General features: G+C 44.5%; 1 protein-coding gene across 5 annotated transcripts in view; it reads right to left on the bottom strand.

Annotated features, from left to right (window-relative positions):
- The window catches only part of MDH1B (malate dehydrogenase 1B), a 301,491-nt gene that overhangs the window by 18,395 nt on the left and 260,801 nt on the right, over positions 1-22,295 (bottom strand). Inside the window, exon 7 of one of the 5 annotated variants that reach the window (XM_073541911.1) lies at positions 14,448-14,550. The exons of the other annotated variants lie outside the window; for them this stretch is intronic. Within the exon in view, the coding sequence (XP_073398012.1) occupies positions 14,448-14,550 (103 nt within the window). The remainder of the gene's footprint in view (positions 1-14,447; positions 14,551-22,295) is intronic. 5 annotated transcript variants of the gene reach the window in all.

The following is a 22,295-nucleotide window of genomic DNA, read 5'->3' as shown; positions in this document are numbered from 1 at the left end:
TCTACTGTCTAGGCACACAGGGGCTCTGCAAATGTAACATGACGCCCGCAGACCAAGCCATCAAAGTCAGCATTTCAAAATGTATCTACTTCCCTTCCGAGCCCTGACGTGTGCCCAAACAGTGGTTCCCCCCACATATGGGGTACCAGCGTAGTCAGGACAAACTGTACAACAACTTTTGGGGTCCAATTTCTCCTGTTACCCTTGTTAAAATAAAAAATTGTGGACTAAAAAATATTTTTTTTAGGAAAAAAAATTTTTTTATTTTCACGGCACTGCGTTATAAACTTCTGTGAAGCACCTGGGGGTTCAAAATGCTCACTATGCATCTAGATAAGTTCCTTAGGGGGTCTAGTTTCCAAAATGGGGTCATTTGTGGGGTAGCTCCAAAGTTTAGGCACACAGGGGATCTCCAAACACGACATGGTGTCCGCTAACGATTGGAGCTAATTTTAATTTCAAAAAGTCAAATGGCGCTCTTTCCCTTCTGAGCCCTGCCGTGCGCCCAAACAGAGGGTTCCCCCCACATATGGGGTACCAGCATACTCAGGACAAACTGGACAACAACTTTTGTGGTCCAATTTCTCCTGTTACCCTTGTGAAAATAAAAAATATCGTGCTAAAAAATCATTTTTGAGGAAAAAAATGATTTTTTATTTTCACTGCTCTACGTTATAAACTTTTGTGAAGCACTTGGGGGTTCAAAGTGCTCACTACACATCTAGATAAGTTCCTTAAGGGGTCTAGTTTCCAAAATGGTGTCACTTGTGGGGGAGTTCCAATGTTTAGGTACACAGGGACTCTCCAAACGAGACATGGTGTCCAATAACGATTGGAGCTCATTTTCCATTCAAAAAGTCAAATGGTGCTCCTTCCCTTCCGGACCCTGCCGTGCACCCAAACAGTGGTTTATGACCACATATGAGGTATCGGTGTACTCAGGAGATATTGCCTAACAAATTTTAGGATCCATTTTTTCTGTTGCCCATGTGAAAATGAAAAAACTGAGGCTAAAAGATAATTTTTGTGAAAAAAAGTCCTTTTTTTTTACGGATCAATTTGTGAAGCACCTGGGGGTTCAAAGTGATCACTATGCATCTAGATAAGTTCCTTGGGGGTTCTAGTTTCCAAAATGGGGTCATTTGTAGGGAAGCTCCAGTGTTTATAGGCACACAGCGACTTTCCAAACGTGACATGGCAAGCGCTAAATATTCCAGCATATTTTCCATTCAAAAAGTCAAATGGTGCTCCTTCCCTTCTGAGCCCTGCCGTGCGCCGAAACAGTGGTTTATGACCACATATGAGGTATCGGTGTACTCAGGAGAAATTGCCCAACAAATTTTAGGATCCATTTTATACTGTTGCCCATGTGAAAATGAAAAAAATTATGCTAAAAGAAAATTTGTGTTGGAAAAATTAAAATGTCCATTTTTTCCTTCCACGTTGCTTTAGTTCCTCTGAAACACCTGAAGGGTTAATAATCTTCTAGAATGTAGTTTTGAGTAGCTTGAAGGGTGCAGTTTTTAGAATGGTGTCGCTTTTGGGTATTTTCTGCCGTATAGACCCCTCACCTGACTTCAAATGTGAGGTGGTCCCTAAAAAAATGGTTTTGTAAATTGTGTTGTAAAAATGAGAAATCGCTGGTCAACTTTTAACCCTTCTTACTTCCTAACAAAAAAAAATTTGTTTCCAAAATTGTGCTGATGTAAAGTAGACATGTGGGAAATGTTATTTAGTAACTATTTTGTGTCACATAACTCTCTAGTTTAACCGAATAAAAATTCAAAATTTGAAAATTGCAAAATTTTCTCCAAATTTCTAATTTTTTCACAAATAAATGCAAAAATTATCGACCTAAATTTACCACTAACATGAAGCCCAATGTGTCACGAAAAAACAATCTCAGAATCGCTAGGATGCGTTGAAGCGTTCCAGAGTTATTACCTCATAAAGGGACACTGGTCAGAATTGCAAAAAAATGGCCAGGTCATTAAGGTCAAAATAGGCTGTGTCACAAAGGGGTTAAAAGTGAGGTCTTTAACCCCTTCCTGACATCCGACGTACTATCCCGTCCACGGTACCCTGGCCCGTATGACCGTGGACGGGATAGTACGTCTACCGCGATCAGCGGCGCCCACGTGGTGAGCGCCGCTGATCGCGGCCGGGTGTCAGCTGATTATCACAGCTGACACCCGGCACTATGTGTCAGGGGCGGTCACGGACCGCCCCTGACACGTTAACCCCTTGCACACCGCGATCAAACATGATCGCGGTGTACCGGGAGTTAAAGGGAAGCATCGAGAGGGAGGGGGCTCCCTCCGTGCTTCCCTGAGCCCCCCACGGCAGCGCAATGTGCAGCGCTGCTGCGGGGGGCTCCTATCCTCCAGGCCCCCGAATCCAAGATGGCGACGGGGGCCTTCGGGGACCTGAGGAAGCTGGCTTCCTCAGTGCCTGCAAAGCGCAGGCAAGAGGAAGTCTTCTTCAATGCCTGTGACAGATTGCTGATCTGTCACAGTGATCTGTGATGTGACAGATCAGCGATCTGTCACAGGACAGTGATGTCCCACCTGGGACTATGTAATAAAGTAAAAAAAAAATTAAAAAAAAAATGTAAAAATAAATTTAAAAAAATCGCCAAATAAATTAGAAAAAAAAAAAAATATTTCCTCAATAAATCCATTTTTTGGAAATAATAAAAAAAAAAACAATAAAAGTACACATATTAGGTATCGCCGCGTCCGTAATGACCCGCCCTATAAAACTGTCCCATTAGTTAACCCTTTTAGCGAACCCCTTAAAAAATAAAAATAAAAAACGAAGCAAAAAATAATGATTTATTATCATACCGCCAAACAAAATGTGTAATAACGCGCGATCAAAAAGACGCATATGAATATCCATGGTACCGCTGAAAATGTCATCCCGCAAAATCGAGCCGCCACACAGCATCATCAGCGAAAAAATAAAAAAGTTATAGCTCGCAGAATAAAGCGATGCAAAAATAATTATTTTTTATATAAAATAGTTTTCATTGCATAAAACCGACAAAAACATAAAAAAACGACCTAAATGAGGTATCGCTGTAACCGTACTGACCCGAAGAATAAAACCGCTTTATCAATTTTACCGCACGCGGAAAGGTGTAAACACACCCCCCCAAAAGAAATTCATGAAACGCTGGTTTTTGCTCATTCTGCGTCACAAAAATAGGAATAAAAAGCGATCAAAAAATGTCACGTGCCCGAAAATGGTACCAATAAAAACGTCAACTCGTCCCGCAAAAAATAAGACCTCACATGACTCAGTGGGTCAAAATACGGAAAAATTATAGCTCTCAATATGTGGTGATGCAAAAACTATTTTACAATAAAAAGCGTCTTTTAGCGTGTGACAGCCGCCAACATAAAAACCGCCATAAATAGTAAGTCAAACCCCCCGTTATCACCCCCTTAGTTAGGGAAAAATAATAAAACTAAAAAAAAAGTATTTATCTCCATTTTCCCGTTAGGGTAAGGCTGTGTGCACACGCTGCGGATTAGGTGCGGATTCATCCGCACGGATTTTGTAAAATCCGCAGGTGAAACCGCAGGTCAAAAGACCTGCGGTTTTACCTGCGGATTGCTCTGCGGTTTTGTCCTGCGGTTTTTCATCTCCTCAATAGAGGAGATGGCAAACCGCAGGAGAATCCGCAGAAAGAATTGACATGTCAATTCTTTCTGCGGATTGAAAACCGCAGATAATCCGCGCGGAAAATTCCGCACCGTCTGCACTGCGGTTTTTGATTCCCATAGGGAATCATGGTACTGTACACCGCAGCAAAAACTGCTGCTGGTCCGCAGCGGCCAAAACTGCTGCGGAACCGCAGCAAAATCCGCAGCGTGTGCACACAGCCTTAGGGTTAGGGCTAGGGTTAGGGCTAGGGTTAGGGTTAGGTGTGTTTTGGGTTAGGGTTGGAGTTATAATTGGGGGTTTCCACTGTTTGGGCACATCAGGGGCTCTCCAAATGCAACATGGCGTCTGATCTCAATTCCAGCCAATTCTGAGTTGAAAAAGTCAAATGATCCCTTCCAAGTTGAAAAATGATCCCTTCTGATCCCTTCTGAGTTGAAAAAGTCAAATGATCCCTTCCAAGCTCTGCCATGCGCCCAAACAGTGTTTTACCCCCACATGTAGGGTATCAGCCTACTCAGGACAAATTGCAAAACAATTTTTGGGGTCCAATTTCTCCTGTTACCCTTAGGAAAATAAAAAATTGGGGGCAAAAATATCATTTTTGTGGAAAAAAATGATTTTTTTATTTTCACGTCCGAGTGTTATAAACTTCTGTGAAACACTTGGGGGTTCAAAGTGCTCACCACACATCTAGATAAGTTCCGTGGCTGGGTCTAGTGTCCAAAATGGGGTCACTTGTGGGGAGTTTCAATAGTTTAGGTACATCAGGGGCTCTCCAAACGCACATGACACCCGCAGACCATTCCATCAAAGTCTGCATTCCAAAACGTCACTGCTTCCTTTCCCGAGCCCCGACGTGTGTCCATACAGTAGTTTTCTCCCACATATGGGGTGTCAGCGTACTCAGGCCAAATTGGACAACAACTTTTGGGGGTCCAATTTCTCCTGTTACCCTTGGGAAAATGAAAAAATTGGGGACTAATTGATCATGTTTCTGGAAAAAATACGATTTTTTTATTTTCATGCCCTGGCATTATAAACTTCAGTGAAGCCCTTGGGGGTTCAAAGTGCTCATCTCACATCTAGATAAGTTCCTTAGTGGGTCTAGTTTTCAAAATGGGGTCATTTGTGGGGGGTTTCCACTGTTTAGGTACATTAGGGGCTCTCCAAAGGCAACATGACACCCGCAGACCATTCCATCAAAGTCTGCATTCCAAAACGTCACTACTTCCCTTCCGAGCCCCGACGTGTGCCCATACAGTAGTTTTCTCCCACATATGGGGTATCAGCATACTCAGGACAAATTGGACAACAACTTTTGGGGTCCAATTTCTCCTGGTACCCTTGGGAAAATAAAAAAATGGTGACTAAAAGATCATGTTTGTGGAAAAAATACGAATTTTTTATTTTCACGCCCGGGCGTTATAAACTTCTGTGAAGCACTGGGGGGTTCAAAGTGCTCACCACACATCTAGATAAGTTCCTTGGGGGGTCTAGTTTACAAAATGGTGTCATTTGTGGGGGGTTTCCACTGTTTAGGTACATTAGGGGCTCTCCAAAGGCAACATGACACCCGCAGACAATTCCATCAAAGTCTGCATTCCAAAACGTCACTACTTCCCTTCCGAGCCCCGACGTGTGCCCATACAGTAGTTTTCTCCCACATATGGGGTATCAGCATACTCAGGACAAATTGGACAACAACTTTTAAGGTCCAATTTCTCCTGGTACCCTTGGCAAAATAAAAAAATGGTGACTAAAAGATCATGTTTGTGGAAAAAATACGAATTTTTTATTTTCACGCCTGGGCGTTATAAACTTCTGTGAAGCACTGGGGGGTTCAAAGTGCTCACCACACATCTAGATAAGTTCCTTGGGGGGTCTAGTTTACAAAATGGTGTCATTTGTGGGGGGTTTCCACTGTTTAGGTACATTAGGGGCTCTCCAAAGGCAACATGACACCCGCAGACCATTCCATCAAAGTCTGCATTCCAAAACGTCACTACTTCCCTTCCGAGCCCCGACGTGTGCCCATACAGTAGTTTTCTCCCACATGTGGGGTATCAGCATACTCAGGACAAATTGGACAACAACTTTTAAGGTCCAATTTCTCCTGGTACCCTTGGGAAAATAAAAAAATGGTGACTAAAAGATCATGTTTGTGGAAAAAATATGAATTTTTTATTTTGACGCCCGGGCGTTATAAACTTCTGTGAAGCACTGGGGGGTTCAAAGTGCTCACCACACATCTAGATAAGTTCCTTGGGGGGTCTAGTTTCCAAAATGGTGTCATTTGTGGGGGGTTTCCACTGTTTTGGTACATCAGGGGTTTTCCAAACGCGACATGGTGTCCAATCTCAATTCCAGCCAAAAACGTCAAATGGCGCTGCTTCCCTTCCGAGCTCTGCCATGCGCCCAAATAGTGGTTTACCCCCACATATGGGGTATCAGCGTACTCAGGACAAATTGCACAATAACTTTTAGGGTCCTGTTACCCTTGGAAAAATAAGAATTGAGGGTGAAAAGATCATTTTTGTGGAAAAAATATGATTTTTTAATTGTATGGCTTTATGTTATAAACTTCTGTGAAGCCCATGGGGGTTCAAAGTTCTCACCACACATCTAGATAAGTTCCTTAGGGGGTCTAGTTTCCAAAATGGTGTCATTTGTGGGGGGTTTCCACTGTTTTGGTACATCAGGGGTTTTCCAAACGCGACATGGTGTCCGATCTCAATTCCAGCCCAAAAAGTCAAATGGCGCTGCTTCCCTTCCGAGCTCTGCCATGCACCCAAATAGTGGTTTACCCCCACATGTGGGGTATCAGCGTACTCAGGACAAATTGCACAATAACTTTTAGGGTCCTGTTACCCTTGGAAAAATAAGAATTGAGGGTGAAAAGATCATTTTTGTGGAAAAAATATGATTTTTTAATTGTATGGCTTTATGTTATAAACTTCTGTGAAGCCCATGGGGGTTCAAAGTTCTCACCACACATCTAGATAAGTTCCTTAGGGGGTCTAGTTTCCAAAATGGTGTCATTTGTGGGGGGTTTCCACTGTTTTGGTACATCAGGGGTTTTCCAATCGCGACATGGTGTCCGATCTCAATTCCAGCCAAAAACGTCAAATGGCGCTGCTTCCCTTCCGAGCTCTGCCATGCGCCCAAATAGTGGTTTACCCCCACATGTGGGGTATCAGCGTACTCAGGACAAATTGCACAATAACTTTTAGGGTCCTGTTACCCTTGGGAAAATAAAAATTGGGGTGAAAAGATCATTTTTGTGGAAAAAATATGATTTTTTAATTGTACCGCTGTACGTTATAAACTTTTGTAAAGCCCTTGTGGGTTCAAAGTTCTCACCACATATCTAGATAAGTTCCTTGGGGGGTCTAGTTTCCAAAATGGAGTCACTTGTAGGGGTTTCCACTGTTTAGGTACATCAGGGACTCTTCAAACGTGACATGGCGTCCAATCTGAATTCCAGCCAATTTTGCATTGAAAAAGTCAAACGGCGCTCCTTCCATTCTGAGCTCTGCCATGCGCCGAAACAGTTGTTCCCCCCCACATATCAGGTATCTGCGTACTCAGGACAAATTGCACAATAACTTTTGCAGTCCAATTTCTCCTGTTACCCTTGGTAAAATAAAAAAAATTGAACCTGAATTATTTTTTTTATGAAAAAAAGTTAGATGTTCATTTTTTTTTAAATATTCAAAAAAATTCCTGTGACGCACCTAAAGGGTTAATAAACTTCTTGAATGTGGTTTTGAGCACCTTAAGGGGTGCAGTTTTTAGAATGGTGTCACTTTTGGGTATTTTCTATCATATAGACCCCTCAAAGTGGCTTCAAATGTGATGTGGTCCTAAAAATAAAATGGTGTTGTAAAAATGAGAAATCGCTGGTCAACTTTTAACCCTTATAACTTCCTAACGAAAAAAAACTTTTGCTTCCAAAATTGTGCTGATGTAAAGTAAACATGTGGGAAATGATACTTATCAAGTTGTTTGTGTGCCGTATCTCTGTGATTTAAGGGCATAAAAATTCAAAGTTGGAAAATTGCGAAATTTTCAAAATTTTTGCCAAATTTCCATTTTTTTCACAAATAAACGCAAGTTATTTGAATGAAATTTTACCACTAACATGAAGTACAATATGTCACGAGAAAACAATGTCAGAATCACCGGGATCCATGGAAGCGTTCCAGAGTTATGACCTCATAAAGGTACAGTGGTCAGAATTGTAAAAATTGGCCCGGTCATGAACGTGCAAACCACCCTTGGGGGTGAAGGGGTTAAAGCACGAAAATTTTCTGAAGTATTTGCAAGCCAGGATGTGATTTACACATGCGGTGATACCTTGGTAACAAATATACTCTTGTCAGCATAGACACACTTGCCCAAAATTGTACTGCCTATAACAGCAGAAGACGTTCCCCCTGGTCATCTATTGGCTGTTAAGGAGGAGAAAGTGATGAAGGTCTTGGTAACAAGTAGGCCAAATGTAAACTACCAGGTCTCCTACACTAGTAATGCCCATACACGCAGTGCATTGGCTGACAAACATTTCCCCATGGTGGTGAACTTTGTAACAAAAATTTTAATGCAATCATACACACACTTGCCCAACAATGAAATTCCATAAACAGCACAGACCATGCTTACCCTGGTCATGTCGTTGCAGAAAAGAGGTAGACATTGAAAAGAGTTCAGTAACAAATGTCTCAAAGTAAATGACCGGGTCTCATAGACTTATAATGCCCATACATGCAGTGCATGGACTGTCAACCTGTTCCCAATGGGGGGTACACATTTTTAAATACTGTACTCTGGGCCTCATAGACACCTTTGTCAAAAATTGGACTGCCAGTAAGGAAAAAGAAACAAAGAATCTGCATCTGTTCAAACCAAATTTGCAAACACTTCAGAACTTTTAACGAAATACAACCACAAAATTGGTAAAAAACAAACTAGTGATACAGATTCCTGTAAATGGTATGAAATCTGTAAAGTTATGTGCCAGAAAATTAAATATGCTTTCATTAAAGCTCATGAGAAGAGGCAACAATGCAGTCTGAATAACGTGATTGTGGACAGGAGACAGTTAGTGTAAAAAAAATCTAAAAGCATTTTTAAAATATACCCTGAAACCTCAAGCTGTCAAAGCCTTCCTGAAATTGCAAATGTTTATGGCAACCCGACAATATGTTGAGAGCTGTATGCAATATATTTTTTGACGACCAACATTTCGTAATTTTTTATGGTCTAATGGGACCCTCTATGAAGAATTACTTTCAAGATAATATGATGATCAATAGCAATCATATGTTTATTCAGCCTTTCCAGAAAAACAGAAGCTTAACCCATTGAATACTGGGGATAATAATTTCAATCAACTTTCCCAGGATTTACAGGCAAATAATGTACAAAACAGCTGCTACTATGCATTCCAGAAATACAAGAGAGAAGTGCAGTAATGTGAAGATGTTCAGAAAAGGAACTGTGACCATGCCAAATTTTCCCTAACTGTTCCTTTCAGCTGTGGAGTCAATATTGGAGACTCCATAGATGATCACAGAGAGTTTCAACAAAGTAATTTAGAAATAATAAGACTGTCACGATCAGAGGCGATATGACTGTTGGTCGCACACGGCTATCACATGTGCAGGGGAACTTTTCTTAGTTATTCCACCGCTGCCAACAATGTGACAAAAACAGCAAGCTAGTCTTGCCCTTACAATTTATCGCAGGGGCTTAATGTAGATATCCCACTGCTGCCACAATATGTCACGAACTGCCGGGATTTATGTATATCCCACTTTCCAGTTCCACTTTGGAACTCGCAGCTCTCTGGTGCCCCCTTACCCTCAGGTCAGTCAGAGAACTGCACCTAGGATAATTAGTCGCCGGACGGGCTACTTGTTGTGCATTGGCTATTAGGCACGCTGCAGCAAGGGAATTATAATGCTTTAGCTGCAGCTACACAATCAACTTATAAAACCCCTTCCATCACTGCTAGCTAGCCCACCCAGCCAAAACACACTTCGTTGCCACCAGCTTCCGATTTTCTCTATCAATATTTAAATTAATAAAGGGGTACAAAGCCAACCCAAATTAGTAGCGTAATTAGCTTATAGGCACGTGAATTCGTCACAGAGCAAGGAGAGAGAACTAATAAATTTTATATTTACTCCAAAAAGTAGGCAGTGTTTACAGAGATATAAAAAGATTTTACAATGGGAGACAATTAAAATATGTACAATACGATTACAAATAAAAAGGAGGATGAAAATAGAAAATGAACACTCACATTATGCTTAGGTCATCTTAGGCAGAACCAGGCTAGTAGGAGGAGCCAAACATCACAATGCATTGAGGGGGGTCTGGATGCAGCAGTTTCCCAGGCTAGAATGGGGCTGCCCAGTCTGAAAGTGACTTATACCCCTGGGCTTGTGACATCACTAAAGGGGCTGGTTTTTCGGCCCCCTCCCACAGCTTTCAGAGGTACAATCTGGCTAAAAAACTTATAACAATCATAACTTGGCTTGAGAACCTAGAAGAATAACGGCAGACACATCACCCAGCTTATCTTGAAATCAGCTTTCTGCTGACTCCAAACACTGGCTGTCTGTTTCCCTCGGTTCAGGAGAAATCCATTTCTCTGATTCTGTCAATGCGATCATTTAGCAACAGGCACTGTAACGAAGCTTCATCAGAGTACGTTCTAAATATGTATCTGTCATTTTTCTGTCACGGATTGGGTCCGAGTTATGGCCTCTTTAATATTTCCCACACATATGGGCTTAGACAAAGAAAATTTCTCTCCTGGCTAGGAGGAAGGAGTGAGTGGATGTAGTCTCATGTTACAGTGAGTGTGTGTGAAGTTGCAGGCAGAGGAAACACAAACTGCTGCAATGTGTGACAAGGGGGAAGGGGGGTCGCTTGGCTCTGTGCTGCTATGAATCGTTCTAAAGAGTGTAGAGAATAGAAGATTCTGGAATGTTCCAGAAAAGTCATACATGACATTTTACATTATCGTTACAAAGATCATTTCTTTATTTTCCTGTCTATAATCCAGTAAAGAAGGAACATGCAGTCTCACTCATAGAAGTTATTGCTTCAAAAATTGATTACCGTATATACTTGTGTATAAGCCAACCCGTGTATAGGCCGACCCCCCTAATTTTGCCACAAAAAACTGGGAAAACTTATTGACTCACGTAAAAGCCTAAGGTGGAAAATGCAGCAGCTACTGGTAGATTTCAAAAATTAAAATAGATACCAATAAAAGTAAAATAAATTGAGATCAGTAGTTTAAATGTTTTTGAATATCCATATTGAATCAGGAGCCCCATATAATGCTCCATACAGTTTATGATGGCCCCATAAGATGCTCCATACAAAATACGCCTCATATAATGCTGCACAAATGTTAATAATGGCCCCATAAGATGCTCCATAGATTATGCCCCATAAGATGCTCCATAGATTATGCCCCATACGATGCTTCATAGATTGTGCCCCATAAAATGCCCAATAGATTATGCCCCCATAAAATACTCCATAGACTATGCCCCCATAAGATGCTCCATAGATTATGCCCCCATATGCAGCCCCCATAAGATGCTCCATAGATTATGCCCCCATATGCAGCCCCCATAAGATGCTCCATAGATTATGCCCCATATGCTGCCGCTCCTGCAAAAAATGACATATTCACCTCTCCTCCCTGGGGGCCAGGTGCCGGGTCCTGAGCAGGCGGTGACACCAGCACACTATGTGGGACAGGTGTAGGTGTTGCCTCTGGCTCAGGACCCGGCACCTGAGATATTCACCTGTTCCCGGTCCATCGCTGCTGTCTGCCGCATCCTGTGTCAGTGACTGTTCAGGCAGCAGAGGGTGCGCCATGCACTAACCACGTCACCGTGCCCTCTGCAGCCTAAACATCACTGACACAGGACACAGCAGACAGCAGCAAGCAGCGATGGACCGGGGACAGGTGAATATTGGATATACTTACCCCCATCCTGGTGTTGTCTCTGCAGCCTTTTTCATATTCATGAGTTTAATGAGCGGTACCACGTGACCACTGAAGAAAGGAAGGGAGACCGTGGGAGAAGCGAGGGGGCTGCAGAGACGCATCAGGGGCTGAAAATCTCGGCTTATACACGAGTATACACGGTAAGTCCTCAGCATCTACAAGCATTCAGCCATCACTGTTTTGTATTGAACTCTTAACATCTGATGCAGCCAAAGTTATGCCTTTCAAGGAGATAAACAAATATAGTGGACAAAGAAATATTAGTAATGAAATAATGAGCCTACATAACAGCACTGCTTTTTCAAATTTACATGAAGTGTATTGTGTCCAATGTGAGCAACCAGGCCACAAAAAAGGAGCTTTTCAAGAGAGCTATTTAAGGTACATAAATTTTATGAAGGAACATGATGAGACCGGCCTATGCCGAGGACAGAACATGAGCAGGGGGACTGTTGTTAGCTCTCTTGATCCGACTTTTAAGGCAAGGCTCCCTCTGGTGGAGATACTGCTCGTAGTGGTGCTGGTCAACATGATGTTAACCCAATAGCTGCAGAAGATAATTGGAGGAGTGGTGGTAGTGATTGGGACTACATAAGCGAGCAGACTTCTCTCAGTGACTGCCTGTGATACTCCTTTCTTTACTTACTGAGGATTTCTGTCTGCTGCCTGATCCTGCATTTTTTCAGCTAAGTGTCATTTGCTAAACCATTTGCATCTGTTTTTGCCTTGCTGTCAGGGGTCAGCTTGCTCCCCCTGGGGCTGCTGGCTCCTGCCCTGTATTTTTGTATCTTGTGTTTGTTTGCTCATTCCCATGCTGTATTAGCATGTTGCTAGCCGCCAGTTCACACCTGAGTGCTGATATAGTGGGGGCGAGGTTGTTCAAACCTCAGTATTTTTGTACATCAGTCGTGTTGGAATTATTAGGGGTTTTGCGTGATTGCAGACAGTGCCTTTTCTGTCCTGTCCTATCTAGTCAGTGTGGGCCCCATCATTTGCTCAGTCTACTTTCTGTCTGTGTTTGTGCTTCATCTTGTCTCACCGACAATATATGTTTGGGGGCTGTCTATTTCTTTGCGGATATGCTCAGGGGCAGTTTAGATTCCACCTTTCTGTCTTTAGGTTTAGTTAGTCCTCCGGCTGTGACGAGGTGTCTAGGGCAATGTAGGAACGCTCCACGGCTACTGCTAGTTGTGTTGTTAAGATTAAGGGTCTGCAATCCGCTGAGTGACCAACCTCTCTGGTGTTCTGATGGCATAGCCTATTGCGCTTTCCTCCTCGGTGACCCATTCATAACAGGGGAAATTAGTACCGGGCAGGTAGGAAATGTTGCGGTTCCTGTTGTAGTACATGGGAAGACCACCATAAGCTCCTCTTACTCGCGGACTAAGAAAGATACAACATGGATACATGGCTAAGGCCTGTTTCACACATCAGTTTTTGTTGTCAGTTAAAATTCGCTAAAATGGCGGACAACGTATCCGTTCCTGTATGGACCACAACGTTTGGCACCGGACCGTTGTTTTAACGGATCCGTCGAAGGAAGAATTTTAAAGGAACCGCTGCCTGGGGGAGAGAGAGAGAGAGAATTTTTTCAGCCGCCAGAACAGGGTTAAATTTGCGGCCGAAGCAAATCCTCCAGGCATGCGCAATGTAAAATGCGGATCCGGCCACCCGAAAAAACGTTGCATGGTCCGTCCACACATGTCGGCGGACGCCAAAATTTTGGCGGATCTGCAAAAAAACTGATCCAATGGATGGCCATCCGTCAAGATCCGCCAGTAATGCAACTCAATGGGAAAAAAACATCCGTTTTTTTTGCAAAATGGCGGATCTTGACTGATTTGAAAAAACTGATGTGTGAAACAGGCCTTAGTGTGAACCCATCAGAGCCAGATGATCGTGATTGTCACAGTCCACTGGGCTTGTTTGAGAAATTCATGGTGGAAATCCCTCCAGATACTGCATCTTTTCCTGTTACTGATGTACCAAGAGTTTCAGAATCTCCTTCCACATGGGAGTCCAAACATTCCATGGTCACAACAAATTCTCAAGATGTCAGTGCATTCAGCAGGGATAAAAGTGGTTTATTATGGAGAATGTGATTGGTGATGAATGCAGGCTCTGCTGTCAGGAATAGAGAAGATGAATCTTGCATTCTGTTGGGATCCTGGAATGTAAATTCCAAGAAGGTGGAGATGCTGGATGAGTTAGAGAGACCTTCTGACCAGCCAGAATTGGACCTTCTGATAATAGTACAGGAGGTGTCCGATAATGACGATGTTGTGATTTGTGGAGAAGACACACATGTTATAAAGGTTAAAAATCTGGTTCACTCTGAAAGATCAACTGAGAATCTGCTGGAATCTGTTCCTCCAACAAATTCAAAGGTGAAACTAGCAAAAAGAAAGTACAAAAAGCAGACATTTGATATAGAAAATCCACGATTCTCTTATCCTGTTTTCAGCAAAGTCCCCTATCACTATTCGCGTAAGCACCGTACATGCATTGTATGAAGTCCTGATGAGAAACTCGCTGCCTAGAACAGTGGTCCCCAACCTTTTTTGCTCCAGGGACCGGCTTGAAGCAAGACCATTCTTCCATGGCCCGGCAGGGCGGGGATGGAGGTGTGACAGGGGTGGGGCTTTGGTCATAAGGGGGTGGGGCTATGGACGCGGTTGTAGTTTAGCAGTGCATACTTATCATTTAGTTATAACATTTTTAATGTGACTCAACTCACCATAGGTTTTGAATGAGTGGGAGCACCTGGCTTGTTTCTCTGTTTCAGTGGGAGCACTGGGCTACTTCTACTGATGACCGTCACTGCTAAAGATGATTGGAACCTACAAGGAAATGGAGCATTGATCACTTAAGAAAAATTGTACTGGAGTACTGTACATGCTGATTATTTTCTAATCATCAGAAAATGTATGTGTGGTTCCCCCCATCCTGTCCAGCTCTGTGTGACTCCCCCTGTTGTATGCATGGCTCCCCTGTCCCATCCTTGTATACATGGCTCTGCTCCCACTCTCCCATCCTGTATACATGGCTCTGCTCCCATCCTGTGTACATGGCTCCGCTCCCACCCTCCCATCCTGTATACATGGCTCTGCTCCCACTCTCCCATCCTGTATACATGGCTCTGCTCCCATCCTGTGTACATGGCTCCGCTCCCACTCTTCCATCCTGTATACATGGCTCCCCTGTCCCATCCTGTATACATGGCTCCGCTCCCACTCTTTCTCCCCTGTATGCATGGCTCCGCTCCCACTCTCCCTCCCTTGTATACATGGCTCCGCTCCCACTCTCCCGGCCTCCCTTATATATAAGGCTCCGTTCCCACTCTCCCTCCCATATATATATATATATATATATATATATATATGGCTCCGCTCCCACTCTCCCTCCCTTATATATATATGGCTCCGCTCCCACTCTCCCTCCCTTGTATACATGGCTCCGCTCCCACTCTCCCAGCCTCCCTCATATATAAGGCTCCGCTCCCACTCTCCCTCCCTTGTATATATGGCTCCGCTCCCACTCTCCCTCCCCTATATATAAGGCTCCGCTCCCACTCTCCCTCCCCTGTATATAAGGCTCCGCTCCCACTCTCCCTCCCCGGTATATAAGGCTCCGCTCCCACTCTCCCAGCCTCCCTCATATATAAGGCTCCGCTCCCACTCTCCCTCCCTTGTATATATGGCTCTGCTCCCACTCTCCCTCCCCTATATATAAGGCTCCGCTCCCACTCTCCCTCCCCTGTATATAAGGCTCCGCTCCCACTCTCCCTCCCCGGTATATAAGGCTCCGCTCCCACTCTCCCTCCCTTGTATATATGGCTCCACATGGCTCCCCCATCCTCCCCCATCATACTTACCCTCACATCGCTGACCTTCCTTCCCGTCGCTGAACTTCCCTCCCTGCATCTCGCGCGCTTCAGCTCCTGTGCGGAGCGGTCACGTGCTGCCGCTCATTAAGGTCCATGAATATGGACGCCACGCCTATGGGAGATGAGTGGCGTCCATATTCATGACCTTAAATGAGCGGTACATCTGACCGCTCAGCGCTGGATGAAGCAGCCGCGGGATGCAGGGTGAGTATCAGGCGCTGCTGCACCGCCGCCGGCTCCCCTTCTGTCCGCGGACCGGCAAGGGCACTGCAACGGCCTGGTGCTGGGCCGCGGACCGGTGGTTGGGGACCCCTGACCTAGAAGACCAACCACCACTTCTGTCTGACTTGGTTAAGGAGACAAAGAATATTGAGTTGCCTGAGGAAACATTGAAAAACTGTCAGAAAATGTAGAAGAAAAAAGATTTGGCTTGTATCGTGATACTAGTATAAGATACAAAACTAAGTACAGAAGTCTTCTTTTCAATCTGAAGGACCCCAAAAATAAGGGTTTCTTTCAACGTGTGGCATTAGGTGAGATCACCCCACAACGTCTGGTTCTCATGAGTCCTGCAGAAATGGCTCGCCAGGAGCTAAGTGACTGTAGAAACCAGGAGAGGCAGCAAACATTGGAGATGATTCAGAAAGCAGAGGAGGAACTAAATCAAAAACAGCATATGATAAAACACACACACAAGGGGTTGATGGAAATCGATACATCACCAGATCAAATGTTTACCTTGGAGGTTCTGTCTCATGCACCTTGGAAAACCAATGAGTCACTGAGTTCAGATATTAATAACATAAATGAGATCACAACAGATACAACATCTCATAACAAAACTTAACCTTATGGACCTCTATTGCCTCATTTGCATAGGAAAAATCAAATCTTCAGATATTAACCCCTTAAGCCCCAAGGGTGGTTTGCACGTTCATGACCGGGCCAATTTTTACAATTCTGACCACTGCAGAAAAATTTTGCAATTTTCCAACTTTGAATTTTTATGCCCTTAAATCACAGAGATACGGCACACAAAAAACTTGATAAGTAACATTTCCCACATGTTTACTTTACATCAGCACAATTTTGGAACCAACATTTTTTTTTGTTAGGAGATTATAAGGGTTAAAAATTGACCAGCGATTTCTCATTTTTACAACACCATTTTATTTTTACGGACCACATCACATTTGAAGCCACTTTGAGGGGTCTATATGATAGAAAATACCCAAAAGTGACACCATTCTAAAAACTATAACCCTTTAGGTGCGTCACAGGAATTTTTTGAATAGTTAAAAAAATGAACATTTAACTTTTTTCACAAAAAAAATAATTCAGGTTCAATTTTTTTTATTTTACCAAGGGTAACAGGAGAAATTGGACTCCAAAATTTATTGTGCAATTTGTCCTGAGTACGCTGATACCTGATATGTGAGGGGGAAACACTGTTTCGGCGCATGGCTGAGCTCAGAAGGGAAGGAGCGCCGTTTGACTTTTTCAATGCAAAATTGGCTGGAATTCAGATCGTACACCATGTCACGTTTGGAGAGCCCCAGATGTACCTAAACAGTGGAAACCCCCCACAAGTGGCCCCATTTTGGAAACTAGACCACCCAAGGAACTTATCTAGATATGTGGTGAGAACTTTGAACCCACCAGGGCTTCAGAGAAGTTTATAACGTACAGTGGTACAATTAAAAAAATCATATTTTTTCCACAAAAATGATCTTTTCACCCCCAATTTTTATTTTCCCAAGGGGAACAGGACCCTAAAAGTTATTGTGCAATTTGTCCTGAGTACGCTGATACCCCACATGTGGGGGTAAACCACTATTTGGGCGCATGGCAGAGCTCGGAAGGGAAGCAGCGCCATTTGACGTTTTTTCCTGGAATTGAGATCAGACACCATGTCGCGTTTGGGAGAGCCCCTGATGTACCAAAACAGTGGAAACCCCCCACAAATGACACCATTTTGGAAACTAGACCCCCCAAGGAACTTATCTAGATGTGTGGTGAGCACTTTGACCCCTCCAGTGTTTCACAGAAGTTTATAATGCCCGGGCGTGAAAATAAAAAAATCGTATTTTTTCCACAAACATGATCTTTTAGTCACCAATTTTTTTATTTTCCCAAGGGTACCAGGAGAAATTGGACCCCAAAAGGTGTTGTCCAATTTGTCCTGAGTACGCTGATACCCCATATGTGGGAGAAAACTACTGTATGGGCACACGTCGGGTCTCGGAAGGGAAGTAGTGACGTTTTGGAATGCAGACTTTGATGGAATGGTCTGCGGGTGTCATGTTGCTTTTGGTGAGCCCCTGATGTACCTAAACAGTGGAAACCCCCCACAAGTGACCGCATTTTGGAAACTAGACCCCCTAAGGAACTTATCTAGTTGTGTGGTGAGCACTTTGAACCCCCCAGTGCTTCACAGAAGTTTATAATGACCAGGCGTGAAAATAAAAAAATCGTATTTTTTCCACAAACATGATCTTTTAGTCCCCATTTTTTTATTTTCCCAAGGGTAACAGGAGAAATTGGACCCCAAAGATTGTTGTCCAATTTGTCCTGAGTACGCTGACACCCTATATGTGGGAGAAAACTACTGTATGGGCACACGTCGGGGCTCGGAAGGGAAGTAGTGATGTTTTGGAATGCAGACTTTGATGGAATGGTCTGCGGGTGTCATGTTGCCTTTGGAGAGCCCCTATGTAACAACCCTGCTGGCATCACTGCATGGCCTCCCATCCCCCACACACCAACTTACTTTCTGCTTCAAGCCATGCTGTGAATTCTGTCTGTTGCCAGCTCTGTGCCTCTGCTCTCCATGTTTCCTGACTGTGTGTATAGGGGGCGGCGCCAGAACTATCTGGTTCTTATGCAGTCAGGGTGCACCTGCCTATTCTGTCCCTGACCAATCACCTAGAGCCCTTGACTATTTAGTTTCGCCACACCCACTGACCTTTGCCTGAGCAATGTCTAATCTCAGTTAGTATCTTGCTGCTGAGGAAGCCAGGCCCTGTTCTGTGTATTTCCTCCTTCTCTGGAGGAATACTTCTTGTCTTGCCTTGTACCTTGTCTGCCTGCCAGGAGGCTGAATATCCTGGCCCTTGAGTCTTGGTTCCAGTACCCTGTCTGTACTCTGTCCTACCTTAATCTCCCTTTCTGTCCCTTTCTCCTAGTCCGTGGCTTCCTTCCCTGCTGTGTCTTTCATTGTGTCCTCCCTGTCTGTTCATCTGCACCCTTGCAGCTCTATCTGTGCACGGCTCCCTAGCCGCTCTGCCTGCACGGCTCCCTAGCCGCTCTGCCTGCACGGCTCTCTAGCCGCTCTGCCTGCACGGCTCCCTAGCCGCTCTGCCTGCACGGCTCTCTAGCCACTCTGCCTGCACGGCTCTCTAGCCGCTCTGCCTGCACGGCTCCCTTGCCACTCTGCCTGCCCGGCTCCCTTGCCGCCCAGCCTACTCCGCACTCCTGCGGCTCTGCCTACTCCACACTCCTGCCTATATCCATACCTGCACCTCCTGTGTGAACAGGTCCAAATCCTGTTCCAACATACACCACTCCCTCCTGCCTGCACCTGCTGTGTGAACAGGTCCCTACCTGCCCCTTCTCATACCACGCCAGTCTGCCCTGTGTCTCCAAGCCGTGCCCGCCTGTCCTGTGTCTCCAAGCCGTGCCCGCCTGTCCTGTGTCTCCAAGCCGTGCCCGCCTGTCCTGTGTCTCCAAGCCGTGCCCGCCTGTCCTGTGTCTCCAAACCGTGCCAGCTTGCCCTGTCTCTCAGCCTGCTTGTCACTCGCACCTGTCCAGGTGTCCTGTTCCCGAGTGGGATCAGCAGCCACAGCCAGACACCACCCTGTAGTGGCACCCGGCAGCTACCTGCCGCACAAGCCTGACCTCACCATCAGAGGCTCCAGTGAAGACCGAGGTAGCTGCCGTAGTTACGCCCCTTCCAGGGTAGTCTGGTTTGTGGCACAGTGGGGCCACAACCCCCTGGCTCGTGCCACTCAGCCAAGGCGCGAGCGTGACACCCTAATGTACCTAAACAGTGGAAACCCCCCACAAATGACCCCATTTTGGAAACTAGAACCCCTAAGGAACTTGTCTAGATGTGTGGTGAGCACTTTGAACCCCCAAGGACTTCACAGAAGTTTATAATGCCCGGGCATGAAAATAAAAAAATCGTATTTTTTCCACAAACATGATCAATTAGTCCCCAATTTTTTTATTTTCCCAAGGGTAACAGGAGAAATTGGACCCCAAGAGTTGTTGTCCAATTTGTCCTGAGTACGCTGATACCCCATATGTGGGAGAAAACTACTGTATGGGCACACGTCGGGTCTCGGAAGGGAAGTAGTGACGTTTTGGAATGCAGACTTTGACGGAATGGCCTGCGGGTGTCATGTGCGTTTGGAGAGCCCCTGATGTACCTAAACTATTGAAACTCCCCACAAGTGACCCCATTTTGGAAACTAGACCCCCCACGGAACTTATCTAGATGTGTGGTGAGCACTTTGAACCCCCAAGTGCTTCACAGAAGTTTATAACGCCCGGGCATGAAAATAAAAAAATCATTTTTTTCCACAAAAATGATATTTTTGCCCCCAATTTTTTATTTTCCTAAGGGTAACAGGAGAAATTGGACCCTAAAAGTTGTTTTGCAATTTGTCCTGAGTAGGCTGATACCCCATATGTGGGGGTAAAACATGGCAGAGCTTGGAAGGGAAGGACCACCATTTGACTTTTCGACTCAGAATTGGCTGGAATTGAGATCAGACGCCATGTTGTATTTGGAGAGCACCTGATGTGCCCAAACAGTGGAAACCCCCATTTCTAACTCCAACCCTAACCCCAACACACCCCTAACCCTAATCTCAGCCCTAACCCTAGCCCTAACCATAGCCCTGGCCCTAACCCTAGCCATGGCCCTAACTCTAGCCCTAACCCTAACGGGAAAATGGAAATAAATACATTTTCTTTTAATTTTATTATTTTTCCCTAACTAATGGGGTGATAACGGGGGGTTTGATTTACTATTTATGGCGGGTTTTTATGTTTGGCAGCTGTCATATGCTAAAAGACGCTTTTTATTGTAAAAATAGTTTTTGCATCACCACATATTGAGAGCTATAATTTTTCCGTATTTTGACCCACTGAGTCATTTGAGGTATTTTTGTGGGACGAGTTGACGTTTTTATTGGTACCATTTTCGGGTACGTGACATTTTTTGATCGCTTTTTATTCCGATTTTTGGGACACAGAATGAACAAAAACCAGCGTTTCATGAATTTCTTTTGGGGGGGGTGGGCTTACACCGTTCCACGTGCGATAAAATTGATAAAGCGGTTTTATTCTTCGGGTTGGTACGGTTACAGCGATACCTCATTTAGGTCGTTTTTTCATGTTTTGTCGGTTTTATGCAATGAAAACTATTTTATATAAAAAATAATTATTTTTGCATCGCTTTATTCTGCGAGCTATAACTTTTTTATTTTTTCGCTGATGATGATGTATGGTGGCTCGTTTTTTGTGGGACAAGATGACGTTTTCAGCGGTACCATGGATATTTATATGCGTCTTTTTGATCACACGTTATTTCACTTTTTGTTCGGCGGTATGCTAATAAATCATTATTTTTTGCTTCGTTTTTTATTTTTATTTTTTAAGGGGTTCGCTAAAGGGGTTAACTAATGGGACAGTTTTATAGGGCAGGTCGTTACGGACGCGGCGATACCAAATATGTGTACTTTTATTGTTTTGGGGTTTTTTTATTTCCAAAAAATGAATTTATTGGGGGAATATTTTTTTTTCTAATTCATTTGGCGATTTTTTTAAAATCACTTTTTTTTTTTTTTAAACTTTATTACATTGTCCCAGGTGGGACATCACTGTCCTGTGACAGATCGCTGATCTGTCACATCACAGATCACTGTGACAGATCAGCGATCTGTCACAGGCAGTGCAGCAGACTTCCTCATGCCTGTGCTTTGCAGGCACTGAGGAATCCGACTCCCTGCAGGCCCCCGAAGGTCGCCGTCGCCATCTTGGATTTGGGGGCCTGCAGGGAAGGAGCCCCCCACAGCAGCGCTGCACATTGTGCTGCTGTGGGGGGCTCAGGGAAGCACGGAGGGAGCCCCCTCCCTGCCGATGCTTCCCCTTAACCCCCAGTACACCGCGATCGTGTTTGATCGCGGTGTGCAAGGGGTTAACGTGTCGGGGGCGGTCCAAGACCGCCCCTGACACATTGTGCCGGGTGTCAGCTGTGATAATCAGCTGACACCCGGCCACGATCAGCGGCGCTCACCATGTGGGCGCCGCTGATCGCTATCCCGTCCCTGGGAATTAAGTCCCAGGGCACATGGACGGGATAGTACGTCATATGGGATTAAGGGGTAAATAATATGGGCCAATGGGCAAAAATAAAATCAACAATCATAAATGCCAAGGAAAAGAGTTATGGACAGAAACTACAATGCTCACAGGCAGCAGGGACCATTGATTGAATGAAAAATGATGTCTTAGGCATAAAAAGTGAGAACGCATCTGTGGCACCCCAGAGTCCTGTTGCCACAGTGACATTGCCTCCCTCTAAGGGGTGATGTCATACCTGGAGGCAGGAGGGGGTCCCCATGCCAGGTAACACAGTGTACATGACAATTCCTGCTGCAGGCCAGAAAGGGGAGCTTCCTTATAAATTAT

Source organism: Dendrobates tinctorius, unplaced genomic scaffold (assembly GCF_039654945.1).
Source record: "Dendrobates tinctorius isolate UK_male_01 unplaced genomic scaffold, ASM3965494v1 ptg000125l, whole genome shotgun sequence".
NCBI lineage: Eukaryota > Metazoa > Chordata > Amphibia > Anura > Dendrobatidae > Dendrobates > Dendrobates tinctorius.
The sequence above is the reverse complement of the archived record's forward strand: the minus strand, read 5'-3'. Positions and strand labels throughout refer to the sequence as shown.